Source organism: Schistocerca nitens, chromosome 9 (assembly GCF_023898315.1).
Source record: "Schistocerca nitens isolate TAMUIC-IGC-003100 chromosome 9, iqSchNite1.1, whole genome shotgun sequence".
Taxonomy (NCBI): Eukaryota; Metazoa; Arthropoda; class Insecta; order Orthoptera; family Acrididae; genus Schistocerca; species Schistocerca nitens.
This window is the reverse complement of record NC_064622.1, coordinates 493,580,343-493,595,886: the sequence shown is the minus strand read 5'-3', so window position 1 is coordinate 493,595,886 and position 15,544 is coordinate 493,580,343. Positions and strand designations below refer to the sequence as shown.

Genomic DNA, 15,544 nt, shown 5'->3' with positions numbered 1-15,544 from the left:
AAGTGGTTCTCTTCTCTCCAAATGTCTCTTTAATTTTCCTGTAGGCAGTATCTATCTTTTTACCCTATTAAAGTCAAAATTACACTCATCACCTAGCCTGGTTACCTTCCAACCAGTCCAACATCTGGTTTTGGACACAGACATCTGCCAGTATGGACTCCGGGTCATTCTCATACGCAAATACGTTTCTGAACGCCCTATTGCAGTGGTTACAGAACTCTGAATCGGACACAATAGAGCTACTAGCAGATAGAAAAAGAAGCCAATGCTATTATGTATGCTCTAAGACAATTTCACATTTTCCTGTACAGTTCTATGTTTCATCTGATTAATGATCATGAACTTCCGGTTTCTCTTTTCAGTCCGTTGGCATCTTTACCAGACAAAGCGGCCCATTGCCTGCAACTCTGGGATCTGTTGTTGTCATACTATAACTATGAGATTTATTTCTGACCCACAGCACAACATGTTAATCCAGAATTTCTTTCTCGATTGCCGACTGTCCCTGATCCAGCATTTGATCAGGAGGAACTGTTGTGTTTCCATTTACATGTTGAAGTCCATTATCAGTTTTCCCATTACAAGTTCTTGGGTTTCGGCAGCTGTCTTGACCAATCCTGTCTTAAGTCAGGTTGTTCAATTTGTCCATCACGGCCAGCTGGACTAATCACTGTGCTGAGCATTGGATCCTTTGCATGATTATTATGCTCTCCACCACCACCTCTCAGTTCTTGATGGCGTGTTACTGCCGGCTACTGAAGAGTTGGCATCCATGGTTCTGATCCCATCCATATTGTGGTGGTAAATCATGTGCCTCCTTCACCTGGACAGTTGGATGTTTCTCATACAAAATTGCTGTTCTACAGCCACGTGTTTTGGTCAGATATCAATAACAATATTAAATGTGTTGTGACTTCCTGACAGGAGACCTTTGCCCATCAAGTGGCAACATGGGCCTCCCTTTCCTTGTGGCCATCCCCCCTGTCCCCTGGAAAAGTATTCATGTTGATTTTGGAGGTCCATTCCTTAGCTCCTTTTGTCTTGTAGTAGTTAACGCTTTCTCAAAATTTACTTACGTGGTTCGTTGCCCATACACATCCAAGGTCAGTAGAGTCACGACTCTCTCAAAGATTTTTCTCTGAGAAGGGTTGCATACATGCTTGTTGCTGACAATGGCCTAAAGTTTGTCTCTCAAGATTTTGAAGATTTTTATACAAAGAATGGCATCTGGAATTAATGGCCCCTCCCTTTCATTCCTAGTCCAATGGCTGGTCCATACATTCAAAACCCCGATGAAAAAATATATCACACAATCTTCTCTCAAGGAACCCATCATTAGGTTCTCAAGTTCATACAGGTTCACTCCCATCGACAACTGTAGCCCGGCAGAGCTGCTTCACGGCTGCCAGCCCCATACACTGCTTCGGCTGGCACCTCACTACCCACCGGCGCATGCATCACGGCAATTCCAGCCGAGCTGTGCCACCTGGGCCCTAGGTTTTGGCCAGCACTACAAGTGGATACCGTTGGTCATCCGTTACTGCCGAGCCACCAACTCTGCATTGTATATACCTCTGATGGCTCTGATGGTTTGTGGTCATGAAAGTACAACTAGCTCCACCCACGTGTGACTGCCCACTCACTGGACAGCCCCTGTTCCCGCTACCACCTCCACTACCTGTGAGGGTTTCCGTGGCACTGTCCCCAATCCCTCCAGCTCCTGCACCATCTTCATTCTGGGTGCTACTGCAACCAGGCAGAGTAGTGGGCACCAGGCTGCTTTCATCTCCACAGCTCCTGCTGCCAGGCCCAGCACTGCTGTCTTCTCCACTGCCTCCTTTGCTGAGAGCCTGCCCGTATGTGAACACAGATACGGCTCCTTTATCACCTGTATAGGTCTATTGTGGGGAGTGGACAATGTACCTGTCCAGGCGCATGGCGTTCCAGACCATATTCTCCTGTGACGGCACGACACCCACTCTAGCAGTAGTCCCCGTTCAATGAAGACACGGACATCGTTACATTGTAACACTTTTTCCCAAGCTGGAAGGAATGTTGTAACCCCATAGAATGAGTGCATGTAATCAAAAGGCACAGAACTCCACTGCCAGCCTAAAGAGGTCACGTCGCACCTGCACAGATGGCACAGCAAGTGCTGTGACATGTGCAAAACAGCCTCATAAAAGCCAGCGCCCCAGGCCCTCAGCAAGACTAATGTTTATCTGATGCTTGTACACTCCCTGTTAGACTGTGCTTTAGTGGTTAAGAGTTACTGTACCAGTGTAACCCTTCATGTGGAAGGGAATAAGGTTTGATTGATGGGAATTCTGATATCGTGTTTGTACAACATTACTGCACTAACATTAAATCATAAAACATGTGACAAGTGCCAGAAAAAAATTACATGGAAGTTTCTACATATGTCTAGTACAGAAAACTATCTACTGCATTCCGAGGTCAAACAAAACAGCAAAAATATGTTAAGTAGTAGTGATGAAGAAGACATTGCTGTAAGTTCTGCATCCCTAAAAACTTTGAATGCTTCTTTGCAGCCTGTTGGTGAATTTCCAGTTAAGAAAAAAAAAGTTATGTGAGGCAACATATCCTAAAAATGAACTAACAAATATAATTTCAGCAATCCACACAAAAACATTGTTGCTTCCTTCTCATGAATAAGAGAGATATTATCATTCAGAATCAGAGATAATTATTCAACACAAAAAGAAATTTAATACTTGCACATCTCTAAGTAAATAGATGGAAATTCTCATCATTTTTGCTAAAAGGTGGAGTGTTAAGGAGCTTCACGAGGAATTTAACATAACACACTACATAACTAGAAAATTTAAAGAACTGGTGAAAGTCAAGGATATTTTGTCTTATTCCAATTTAAAACCTGGCAAGACTCTGAATCAGAGACTGCTGATTTTGTAAAAAAAAATGCTTTTATTGTTCTGATGAGATAAGCAAGTCAATGTCTGGAAAAATAATGTTTTGGACTAATTAGAGTTGATGGAGATAAAATCCATGTGCCAATATGATTAGTTTCAACTAATTTGAAAGAAATTTATGCACACTTCAAAGACAACTATCCGTGGCCCCACACTGGATCTTCAACATTTGACGAGCTATGTCTCAAAAGTCGTATTTTAGCTGGAAGCAGTGGTATATATAGTGCATGTGTGCTACTCATACCAAAACTTCAAACTTATGCTGACTGGGTGTAACATTCCACAGCTGACAATGAATGATAATGCTCCAATAAAAACCTACAGAGACTGCATTGCATCATTAACTTGTTGCCACTATGGTGAATGTCAATTCTGTCCAAGACCAGTAACTTGCAAACAATGGGTCTCTGCTAACCATACATTTCTAGGAACTGCCACACTGTCACAAAAATCCTTTATTTATTCTCTATCTCCGTCTCTCTCCCCCTCCCCCCCCCCCCACACACACACAAACAAATTCGAAAATTCGACACTCCTTTGTGGTCAATTAATAATCAAGCTTCCAAAGATGATTGACAAATGAGCTTAGAGGGGGCAAGTCCCTGGTGATTTGTAATTTTGCTAAGCATTACACCTGTTTTGTACACAATGAAGTTCAAGCATATCATTGGACCAACACACAAGCAACAATCCATCCCTTCATAGCTTATTACAATGATGGTGACACACTTCAGCACACAGGTCTTGTCATCACACCAGATTGCCTCACACATGATACTGTTGCTAAGTGTCTGTACCTTCTGACCAGGAAATTTGAAAAACCAAGCAAAATATATTGCTTCTCTGATGGATTGGCAGCTCAGTACAAAAACAAAAATAACTTCATTGAACAGTGCTGTCACAAAGATTATTTCCATACTGAAGCCCAGTGGCCTTTTTTAGCCACCTCTCATTGTAAAGGATCTGGCAATTGTGTTGGTTGAACAGTTGAGTGATTGGCTACCCAAGCAAGTCTCCAACGCCCACACACAATCATGACACCTGAACAACTTTATGAGATTGCCAATGATAATGTACATGGGATCAAATTCAAGTATGCTGCTATTACCATGTAAATGAAGAATTTAAACTTACAGAGAGGTTCGAGAAATGCTGCACAATTTTACAGACACAGAAATTTCATACTTTTATTCACCCAAGCAAGAACAAAATAACAAAAAAAGTATATTTGGATTCTAATGAAAGCAAACTTGAACTGGTGATGGCTGTTGATAGTGATCCAATATTGTTTGATGACATCAAAGGATATATTGCTTGTGAATATAACGGTCACTAGTGGTTGCCTTGGGAAGGGGGGTTTAGAAACAGGAGAACTCACAGTTAGCTTCTTATACCCATATGGACCATCAACATCTCTCGCATTCCCCAGTCATGCAGGCATTCTTTCTGTAAGTGGCAATCTGTAAAGGTCACTGTGAATTATCAACCTACTACACAGCAACCATATACATTATCTCATGCAGAAATGGCGACATGAATAAGTAACAAGAACTAATAACTAACGGATTTTAGGCCTATCTCTGGTATTTGATGTATTTTTCATTTTTTTTCCATTTAAGGTTTGCAACTTCAACTTCTTGTATTTTTTAATTCAACACTAATAAGGTAAATATTTTTTAAGTATATATTATAAGCTATTTTATTCCCCACATTTAGCTATACAATAACACACAGCTGATGAGAAGTAGGCATAATACTTAAAATAAATTAATTTTTGAACATTTATTACAGCACCATTTTAAACATAAAATTACATTTGATAGTGATCCCATGCTCAACGCAAGTTGAAACTTTCAGAAAATATAGAGGAAAGCAATATTTTTCCCATTTTTTCTTTTTTTAATTTTAAAAATACAGTTTTTCAAAAATCAGCAAATTTGATGATGATGTTTTTATAAGAAAATGTATATTTTCAATTAATTATGTCTCATGTCATATGAAAGTCCTTTAAAATAGCTTTTAAATGAACTCAATTTCATTGTTCTACCATAATTAGAACAAAAGTTGTGAACAAATTAATATTGTTGTGCAAGTCAGAAACTAATTAATGTTGTTCCACAAGTCAAAAAAAATTTTTTTTTTAATAGCAACTCAGAAATCTTTCATCAGAAAAAGGTGAAACAGTTGTTTTGTGTTACTATTTATGAATACACGCATATTTCATTTCAAATATATCCAAGAGGGTCACACTGAAAAATCATATTTTCAATTCTAGATTTCACATGGAATGACCCTGTATTTGAATGTTACGGTGACTGTTTTTCCTATTCATCCGCATTAACTTACATTGTTCTATATTTAGAGTAACCTGCCATTCATCACATCAACTAGAAATTCTGTTCCAGTCACCTTATATCCTCCTATAGTCACTCAATGACACCTTACCGTACACCACAGCATCAGCAAACAGCAGTTCACTGTCAGTCAGATCATTTACATATATAGAGAATAAGAGAGGTTCTATCTCACTTCCCTGGGGCACTCCTGATGACATCCTTCTGTGATGAACACTCACTCTAAAGGGCTGAGTTGTCGTACACTCTGTTTTGAAAAAGTGAAACACCAAAACCGAGAAATGTGATCACAATGAAATTTATTCCACCGATTAGGGTCATGACACTATACAAATTATCAGGCCTGTACACAACACCACCAAATGCTTCAATTATGGCTGCTAGATGTTGTGGCATGGAATCAAACAGCACATGAATCTGCTGCTGGATAATACTCTGCCATGTGGTTTGTAGGCGCATCCAAAAAGCATCAACTGTGTCTGCGGGAGGACCTGAAGGAACAAGCTGCCAACCGAACATATCTGACATGTTCGAGGGGTGACATGTCAGGCGAATGAGTTGGCCAGGGAAGCAGTGGCTTGCACATTCTTCTCCACATGTGGCTGGACATCGTCCTGCAGAAATATGGTATGTGGAACGGCCTGCAGGAGGGCAGTGCCTCAGGCTGTAAGACCTCGCTGATGTAGTGGTAATTGTTCAGATTACTCTCAAACATAGGAAGTAAGATCAAGTGTTATAGGCAATGCAATGGCATGCATGCCACCAGTCCAGCATGCAGAAGACCGCCTCCGAATATTAACACAGACATGGCCACACCTGTTGCCATGATCCACCATTGCACCAACACTGTGGACGAAGCCGTTCTGTCCATTACAGCCTAGTGCACAAGATGGTGGTCACCTCATGCTGTGGCCCAATAGCCTGTTAACGCTGTGTACAGCTCTCTTCTCTCCAGTGCTTCCATGTATATCTTACTGTTGAAGCAGCACACCCTGTACAAACCGCAATGTCACATAATGACAGCTCGCTTCCCGCAGGCCGATCATTCTGCCCCGTTTGAACACACTCACGTGCTTCTATTTGACCCTGTGATGTCAGCCAAACGTAGTAGCACTTTGGTAACGTCTCCACTTCATATGACGGCTCCGCACCAATTGAGTATCGCTTGACATTGCCCCGTCCAGTCACACAAAAGAGGGGACAGCTGGGCCTTCTTCCACAACATCTCTCTGTCATTTATATCACTTATTATAGTTCTGCTGTTCTACACATCCTCTAATTGTGGCGTGCTGTGGACCACTTCCTCTGAGTGTTTCACTTTTTACAAACAATACTACACTTAAAGTCTTCGAGCCACTCGTATATCTGGGAACCTATTCCGTATGCTCGGACCTTCATCAACAGTCTGCAGTGGGGCATTGTGTCAAATGCTCCTCAGAAATCTAGGAATATGGATTGAGGCTACTGTCCTCCATCCACAGTTTGTAGGGTATCGTGTGAGAAAAGGGCAAATAGAGTTATGCACGAGTGATGCTTTCAAAATCTGTGCCAATTTGTGGACAGAAGCTTTTCTGTCTCATGAAAATTCACTGTATTCAAACTCAATATGTGTTCAAGTATTCTGCAGTAGACTGATGTTAAGAATACTGGTGTGCAACTATGTTGGCCTGTTCTTTCTTACATATAGAAGTAATCTGCCATTTTTTCCAGTACTAGGGGCTTTGTGCAAGGTGAGAGATTTGCGATAAATGTAAGCTTAGTAAGAAGTCAATGCCACAGCATACTATCTATAAAACTGAATTGGGATTCTATCTGGACCAGTGACTTACTTGTTTTAAACTCTTTCAGTTGCTTCTGTATGCCAGGGGTGCCTATTTCTACATCCTTCATGCAGTAGTCTGTAAATCAGTCAAAAGACAGTAATAAGTATACGGTCAGCAGAAGGAAGCAGAAAGAATACTATCTAAAGCAGACAGTGGTATATCTTGAAGAAGCCTGTTTGAAGACCCGGGAATGTTAACACTCACTTCTGAATACATTTACTCAGTGCTTTCTGATGCTGACAGTAAAATTCAATATCAGCAGCCAGAGATAATCCTCATATGTGTGACAGCTGTGCTTGTGTGAACGAGTGTGTTTTTTCTACTTTAGAAGAAGGTCTTTTGGTCAAAAGCTCAAATGCATAGCAGTCTTTTTGTTATGTCCGTCTGTGACTCCATCTCCTCTACATGGTAAGTAGGTTTTCATAACACTGTCATTATTCCTTCATTGAGAAAACAGAGGATAGGTTTCCAAAGGTTGGGGAAGAAGGACACATCAGTTGACACCAGGATAAAAGAAATCCATCTTGTACGAGAAGATGCTCTAGCAAGGAACAGATGGTTTTTCTGCTTTAATATGTGTATTAACAGTACTGGAATTTCGCCTCCTTAAAGGTAAGTACTGGTGAAACATAACAACATGAAGTTAATCCACCTGCTGTTAGTCTACTCCTCTTAAGTTACAATTTTTTTCCTTGTCTTGCTTGAAACTATTTATGCACATTTGTGAGTAGGCAGTGTGTACTCAAAGACAAAAAAATAATGTTCATACAATGTTTTACATAATTTTATTGTTCATGTAGTAATTTACTGTCAGTTGATTATATTGGTGATATTTAGTTACCTTTGGAACAACATTAATGAAGAGAAATTGTTAACTGAATTGTTACAATGTTCAGTATTGGAGTGACCTCATAAGTTTGAGAGGATTGACACTACTCGTTAGATAACCCTGATTTGATTCTTTTTAATAGCCTGTTTCTGTTTACCAAAAGCTAATGAACTTTAAACATATTAGTAATTACAGACTGACTTCACCCAAAAATACTTTTGACATTTGAGCTGCTATGTTGCAATATTTGACACTGCACTTTCGTTGCCCTAATTTTCTGAACCATATAATACTCTACATTATTCAATTAAGCCTCTAATAAAGAATTTACACAAATTAGCAAATTTTGAACATGGCAACTTTACATGTAAACAGGTAATCCACCACAGAGATGTACAGTGTGCTAGCCAAACAGTACAATGAACTTTTACGTTTTTCTAATCAGGTATCCTTTTGTTAAAGTAAATTGTTGTTGGGACTTATAGGTCATGACATCATTAAATTTCCAGCCTGCAGCCGTATAAACTAATACGTATGCACTGAGATCACGAAAGAATCAGTAAGCCAGTCTATGAATATTATCATCCCTCCCAAAAATACGCAGTCTGGGTGTGGCAATCATTGTGGAACACCTTGTAGCAATTCAGACATTTATTTCTGCAACTTTGCACCCAGAAAAGAATAGGCTAAAATCTGTAAGTTGTTTTGGACAATGACGTCATGTAGACACACTATTATAAGTGAGTCAGTGCCTAGTAAGCACTTTCTACATTTCAATGAAAGTTCGTGCGTGTGAAAGCACCCACGTGATTTACCAACTGACCTGCCTACACCGTGAAGCTTTCTATGTGGGAATGACCAGCAACAAACTGTCCATTCACATGAATGGACACAGGCAGACAGTGCTTGTTGGTAATGAGGATCACCCTATGGCTAAACATGCCTTGGTACACAGCCAGCACATCTTGGCACAGTGTTACACCGTCCGGGTTATCTGGATACTTCCCACTAACACCAACCTGTCAGAACTCCGGAGATGGGTACTTGCCCTTCAGTATATCCTCTCTTCTCGTTATCCGCCAGGCCTCAACCTCCGCTAATTTCAAGTTGCCGCCGCTCATACCTCACCTGTCTTTCAACAACATCTTTGCCTCTGTACTTCCGCCTCGGCTGACATCTCTGCCCAAACTCTTTGCCTTTACAAATGTGTGCTTGTGTGTGTGTGTGTGTGTGTGTGTGTGTGTGTGTGTGTGTGTGTGTACGCGCGCGAGTGTATACCTGTCCTTTTTTTCCCCCTTGGGTAAGTCTTTCCACTCCCGGGATTGGAATGACTCCTTACCCTCTCCCTTAAAACCCACATCCTTTCGTCTTTCCCTCTCCTTCCCTCTTTCCTGATGAAGCAACCGTTGGTTGCGAAAGCTTGAATTTTGTGTGTATGTTTGTGTTTGTTTGTGTGTCTATCAACCTCCCAGCGCTTTTGTTTGGTAAGTCACATCATCTTTGTTTTTAGAAATATTTTTCCCACGTGGAATGTTTCCCTCTATTATATTCATTATGTACTGTATTGTATTACAGTTGGCAGGCCATATTAATACGAGTAACGTGTATGACTCGGGAATCTATGCAACAGTACCTTGGAATAATTTGTATGATTTATTTGTGATACATACTGTCTGTGCATAAACTACAAATATGTTGTCAATTGTGATGAACTACATTTTGAATGCTCACTGTTATTAACTATGGAAATTCCGCAAAGACAACAGTAAAGAGCTAATTATATGAGCTGCCAATGTGTGTGATGTTTGTTTCTGACATCAAGATATAAGGATAGTGTACTTGATTGGTTAATGACATTGTTTTCGATAAAAATTTATGGGGCAGATTTTATGAGAGTCATTGTTAGACTAGCCATCACTCAACATGTGCTGAAGGAAAATAAATATGCATATTAGTGAATCTGAGAACTTATGGTGTTGGGTTTGTTACTGTTGAATGTAGTTAGGTTATCCAAACATTTTTTTTTCTTCTTCTTCTTCAGTTTTAGACTATGAATGTCTGGTGCTACTTAGATTACAAACACGTTAAGCCCACTTACACTGGTCATGCACTCTGTCTCCTCTCCTTGAAATTTCTGTTATTTCATTGTTACAACATGTACTGCAACATCAATTACACATACATTCTACTCAAATTTTGTCTGTGTTTTAATGTTATTTCAACATTCTTAAAGCAGCTGATGTGACACATCACTATTATCCAAATGACCCTCTCCTATATGATGAAGCTTTAATGTGTCTCTCTGGTCGAGCGTTTTTCTATGTTTGACATCATCTTTTTAGTTATATTTTTAGGTTGCTACTTTAAACATTCCTATGATATTTGTGTAAGATAGCTTTCCAACAACAAGCACTTGTCTAAAAAACAAGTTTCACTGATGAGGGTCATTTCCCTCCTCCTCACTCTCTTCATAAAATCAACTTTCAAATATGAAAAAACTACACAGTTTCTCTAATTATGCATTATTACCCTCAAAGTACACTAACATTTGACAGAAGAGTGGCAAATTACATTGAAAGTGAACAGAACACCACATATAAAAGTTTTCCACTATTGCTGTTGAATGCAACGATTTCCGAGATTGGTCCCTCTTCTACCTCTCTTGAGACATTCAGTGTGTCAAAGTGCAAGGACTCACTCATCAAAAATGAAAAAGATACTATAGATCTTGGGCATCTGATTTCATCCTGGTCACATTCTTTTTTCATTGACTTCCTGGGCTTTTAACCACTGATCATCATCACTGGAATTCAACGCCAGATCCGAAACACAGACTTCATGTAGCCAACAAATTGCTGTACAATACACAATAAATAATTACTAGGAAGATGACAATAAACACTGAAGTTGCATCTTATAACAAAAGTAAGTGCTGTGAGAGGACAGATGTTTTTGTGACAAACTTTTCTGCACAATGGCTGGTTTTCTAAATCCACCCTACTTTTGAGCTGCTATTTCATAGGACAAGCATTGTTTCAGCTGTATTTGAGCAAATGAAAATAATGGTTTTCTGACAAGGCTACCAGAATGTGCAAAAAAAAAAAAAAAAAAAAAAAAAAAAAAAAAAAAAAAAAAAAAGAAAAAAAAAGAGAGAGAGAGAGAGAGAGAGAGAGAACTGCCAAAGGTTGTTCTTCAAATAAACTCTTCACTTATATTTTGTATAACAAAAGAAGAGCTTTTACAACTGTACTGTTACTAGCTTTCAACTGAGTCATCTACAGAGCTGATTGATATCAAGTGTTAGTAGAAGGTTGGAGACACTTACAGAATCACATTACATGAATGGTTGTGGTAGAGTCATGAAGCAACCATGCCAAGTGCGATTTAACAATCAGGGCTTGTCTTTTGCCATATGGGCTATCAGAGGCATAAATAATTTTTTCTTCTCGGGAGGGAAGTATCAGTTCTGTTCAAGTACAAGATGTTCATTCAGGTCAGATCTCAAAATATTAGCAGCTGAACTGTCATAAACTGTTTCAACATTTCGAATTGAAACAAAACTTATATCTACTGAAAATTCTGATACAAATAAATGGAAACAAGGGGACTGAATAGAAAAATTGTGATGATTATTGAGGTTGATATAAACAGCTTAGTGCCTGAAGACTGCATGTTATATGACAGTCCATTTCAAAGGCTTTCTTTCTCAGCATAATTACCCATATATTATTTAATATTTCAAACCAGTCAGTGTCGCATAACCTACTTTTGTCAAAAAAATGAAACTGTGTCACTTTTTCAGGTGGTACTGTAAATGGAGAAACATTTACACATACCTACTTCCTGAACACTCTACATCAGACTGACAACAAGAAGTGCAAGTAGAACTATTTTCCTGTACTTTTAACGTCTTCACCATTTTCTTTAAAGTCTTCATTGGGTTATTCCAGTTTTGCTACTTTACTTTGTAAAAATTATTTAATTTGTGCTTGTGAAGTTCTTTTTTTCGTTATTGGCTCCATGATAGTTACTAATTCCACAGACTGAATTTGGTAATCCTCCAGAAAAGGGGTCCCCCAGACTTTTTGCCACTATGTACCATATGACATTTTTAAAAACTGGGGTGTACCATTATAGCTTGTTCACTTTATAACGAACCCTAGGGTCTGGGGGAGAGGAAGGGTGGATGCAAAAAGGTTGAGTGGTGATTGCTGCAAGCGTGAAGAATGGCATGGGAGTAATAATTTTTGCGATTCTGCTCAGTGCAGATAGCACGTACGGTTTTTGCGTCATTTCAATAATCTGCTATATGTGGTAAACATCTCGAAATCTGACACACACAAGTACTAAGGTTTTGTGGAAGAACTTTTTACTGAGCTGTACATGCTCACATGGAGTACTTACTTGTGGCAAATGGTACAAAATTAAATTAAGCTGGTTCTTATACAAATATTCAATATGAGGGGAATAACATTGAAAACATACATATTAAACTTTTACATCACAAATAATATAAACCACTTGTGCAAGGGAGCAATAAACTGAACAAACAGCAAAAACATTCGGGTTCAAACCAAACTTTTACACTAAGTCAGACTTCGGAGTCAGTAATTATACAGTTTTCAAATTGAGATTCTGATGAGATAACATCTAGATGTCTCAGCTGGTAACATGTAGATGTTTATCTTTAATCAGAACTTGAATGTCTGGCTTAATTGAGCTCACTTCAGTCCCAGGTCACCTCCAGCACTAACACTGTTTCTGTATTTATTTTTAATTTACATTAAGTCAGAAAACCCACTTTCACACATGTAAGTGGTAACAAACGACACCAAAAATAGGACTGCTTGTTTTGAAAGAGAAGAGTAAAGCATTTGGTTTTTGTTTCTATCCAAAAACAAAGCAGAATTTTCTTTTGAAAGCACCTTTCTTTAAACTGTCACTAGTCATGTCGAAAGTTTCTTTCATGCCTACTTCTTCTGGTACTTTTCCTGAAAATGGATTTCTTATCCCGTCATATTTTGTGTAATCTTTGTACATTTCGCACCTTTTTTGAAGGACCTTTAAATATGCAAATATGTCTCAAACAAAATCTTACAGTCTTCCAAAAATGATTGTTCAGCACTTGTGAACTAAAAGGTCTCAACTTTCTTTTGAAAGATGACATTTTGATTTCTGCTATGAAATCTGTTGTGCCTCCTTCTTGCACACCCATATTTAAAATATGAAGCCTGCCAAAGATATTAGCAAAATAGGCCAATATAGATAATCACTGATCATCAGCCAAATATTTCTTCATGTAAAACATCTATGTTTTTGTCACTCAGAAACATACAACCTTGGACTTCAGTTCAAATATTCTGCTTAAAATCTTTCTGTAAGAGAACCATCTTACTTTAGTTTGTAGGTGCAAACTTTTAAATTCATCTCCCATATCTTCACACAATAGCGTGTAACAGCCATGAGTTTAGAGTCCTTGCATTGACGAAGTTTACAATCTTTACAATGTCTGTCAAAACAATATAACCTTCGTACATATACTTACAAGCAAATGCTACTCAGCGTATTATACAACGTGTGCTTCAACAAACACTGCAACTTTCTTCATTTTTGCTGTCAGCCCTGTTAAGTGGCCTTGGTCTTGACTCCGTCTGTACAAATACCAACACATATTGGCTGAGGAATACCTACTTTAAATAAATAAAGGCCAATCATATTGAAAATGTTTACTGCTGTGGTATCTGACTTCAGTGGTCTGAACGTACAAACTCTTATCTTTGTGACAGTCAAAATGTACAAAAACAAGTAACTGCATCATATTTGCAACATCTGTACTACAGTATATTTGAAGAGCAAAATAAGTGCACTCTTGCAGTTGTAATAACAACATTTCTTCAATATTGGAATACACATATTCAGTTTCCCTTACTGTTGGATAACAAAACTTTTTCTATTTCTTTGGCAGCTTTTGCTGCCAAAACTATTTGGATCACACCTCTTAGCCAAGGGCAGCAAGAGAGACTACCCAACTGCGTGAGGTTTTCCTTATTTTCCAAATCTAAAACTAGCCACATATGAGGTTCAACTTGCTTGTTACTATCAGTGTTTATGAAATTTGCCATGCAGTTGGAGTCTTTTAAAAAATCCAGATTTCCTTTAAAAAAAAAGTCAATATGTTTATCAACTGAGAGGCTTAGAACTTTCATGACATTTTAATAATGACAGCTTCATGCTTTGATCTGAAAGTGTCTCTAAGCATACAACACATTGGGTTGGTTGGTTTAAAGAGGGAGGAAGGGACCAAATTGCTAGATCATCAGTCCCTTGTTCCTATTAAGATAATTGCACAAGAGAAAGAATAAAAAATGACACCCACAGCACAAAGCAGGGAGACAGGAAAAAAACCACAAGAATGACAAAAGGGCAACGAACACTACAATGAACAAAATAGGGCAGGAAAACCAGATAGAGATGGAAGAAGGAATTAAAATAAGGGAGCAATTATCATGGCTGGCTGATCACGAGAATAAAAAGGATAAGCCAGCCCACTCTGCAACACATTAAAACCTCCAAAATAAAAGCAGTAGGGTGGAGGACACAAGAGGGACGAAGGATATGTGCTAAAACTTAGATAGAATGATAAAACCCACCCTCACACATAAAACATAAAGCTATAGCAGCTGATGAGGTGTTGTCAGCTACAATTAATGGTAATGAGTCCAGCAACTGAAGATTTCGTCGCATGGCAGCAAAAGTAGGACAGCGTACCAGAATATAGGCTACTGTCAACCGGGCACTGCAATGACACTGAGGTGGGTCTACACAGTGCAGGAGATAGCTGTGGGTCACCCACACATGGCTAATGCGGAGCCGGCAGAGAACCATAGAGTGCCTGTGAGAAGCCCGCATGGAGGACTTCCAAACAGTCGTAATGGCACGCAGTTTGTTGTGCATACCAAAGTTATGTCATTCCGCCTCCCAAAGCCCAAGAACCTTGTGGCATAATAATGAATGCAGGTCAGTTACGGGGATGCCGATTTCCAGATGCGGTTTCTGTGTAGCCTGTTTGGCCAGCCTGTCAGCAAGTTCATTTTCTGGGAGTCCGACGTGACCTGGGGTCCAGACAAACACCACTGAATGACTGGATGTTACGGGGCATAGATGGACTCCTGGATGGTTGCTACAAAAGGATGGTGAGAGTGACAATGGTCGACAGTGTGTAGGCTGCTCAAGGAGTCAGTACAGAGAGAAAACAACTCGCCAGGGCATGAATGGATGTGCTCCAGAGCACGAGATATGGCCACCAGCTCTGCAGTGAAAATCTGCAGCCATCTGGCAAGGAGTGCTGTTCAATATGTCCTCTGTGAACATAGGCAAAGCCAACGTGACCATCAGCCATCAAGCCATCGGTGTAAACCACTTCAGAGCCCCAGGACGTGTCAAGAATCAAGAAAAAGTGAAGGGGGAGAGCCGCGGGATCAACTGCGTCCTTAGGGCCATGTGAAAGTTCCAGACATAGCTTCGGTCTACGTTTACACAATGAAGGTGTACATGAATGGACCTTGAGTAGAGATGGTAAAGGGAAGG

General features: G+C 39.4%; 1 protein-coding gene across 3 annotated transcripts in view; it reads right to left on the bottom strand.

The window, feature by feature from the left end:
* LOC126203935 (microspherule protein 1) overlaps positions 1 to 15,544 on the bottom strand; it is a 354,642-nt gene that overhangs the window by 329,328 nt on the left and 9,770 nt on the right. For 2 of the 3 annotated variants that reach the window (XM_049938332.1, XM_049938331.1), the window contains exon 4: positions 7,135 to 7,203. The exons of the other annotated variant lie outside the window; for it this stretch is intronic. In XM_049938332.1, coding sequence (XP_049794289.1) covers positions 7,135 to 7,203 — 69 coding nt within the window. The remainder of the gene's footprint in view (positions 1 to 7,134; positions 7,204 to 15,544) is intronic. 3 annotated transcript variants of the gene reach the window in all.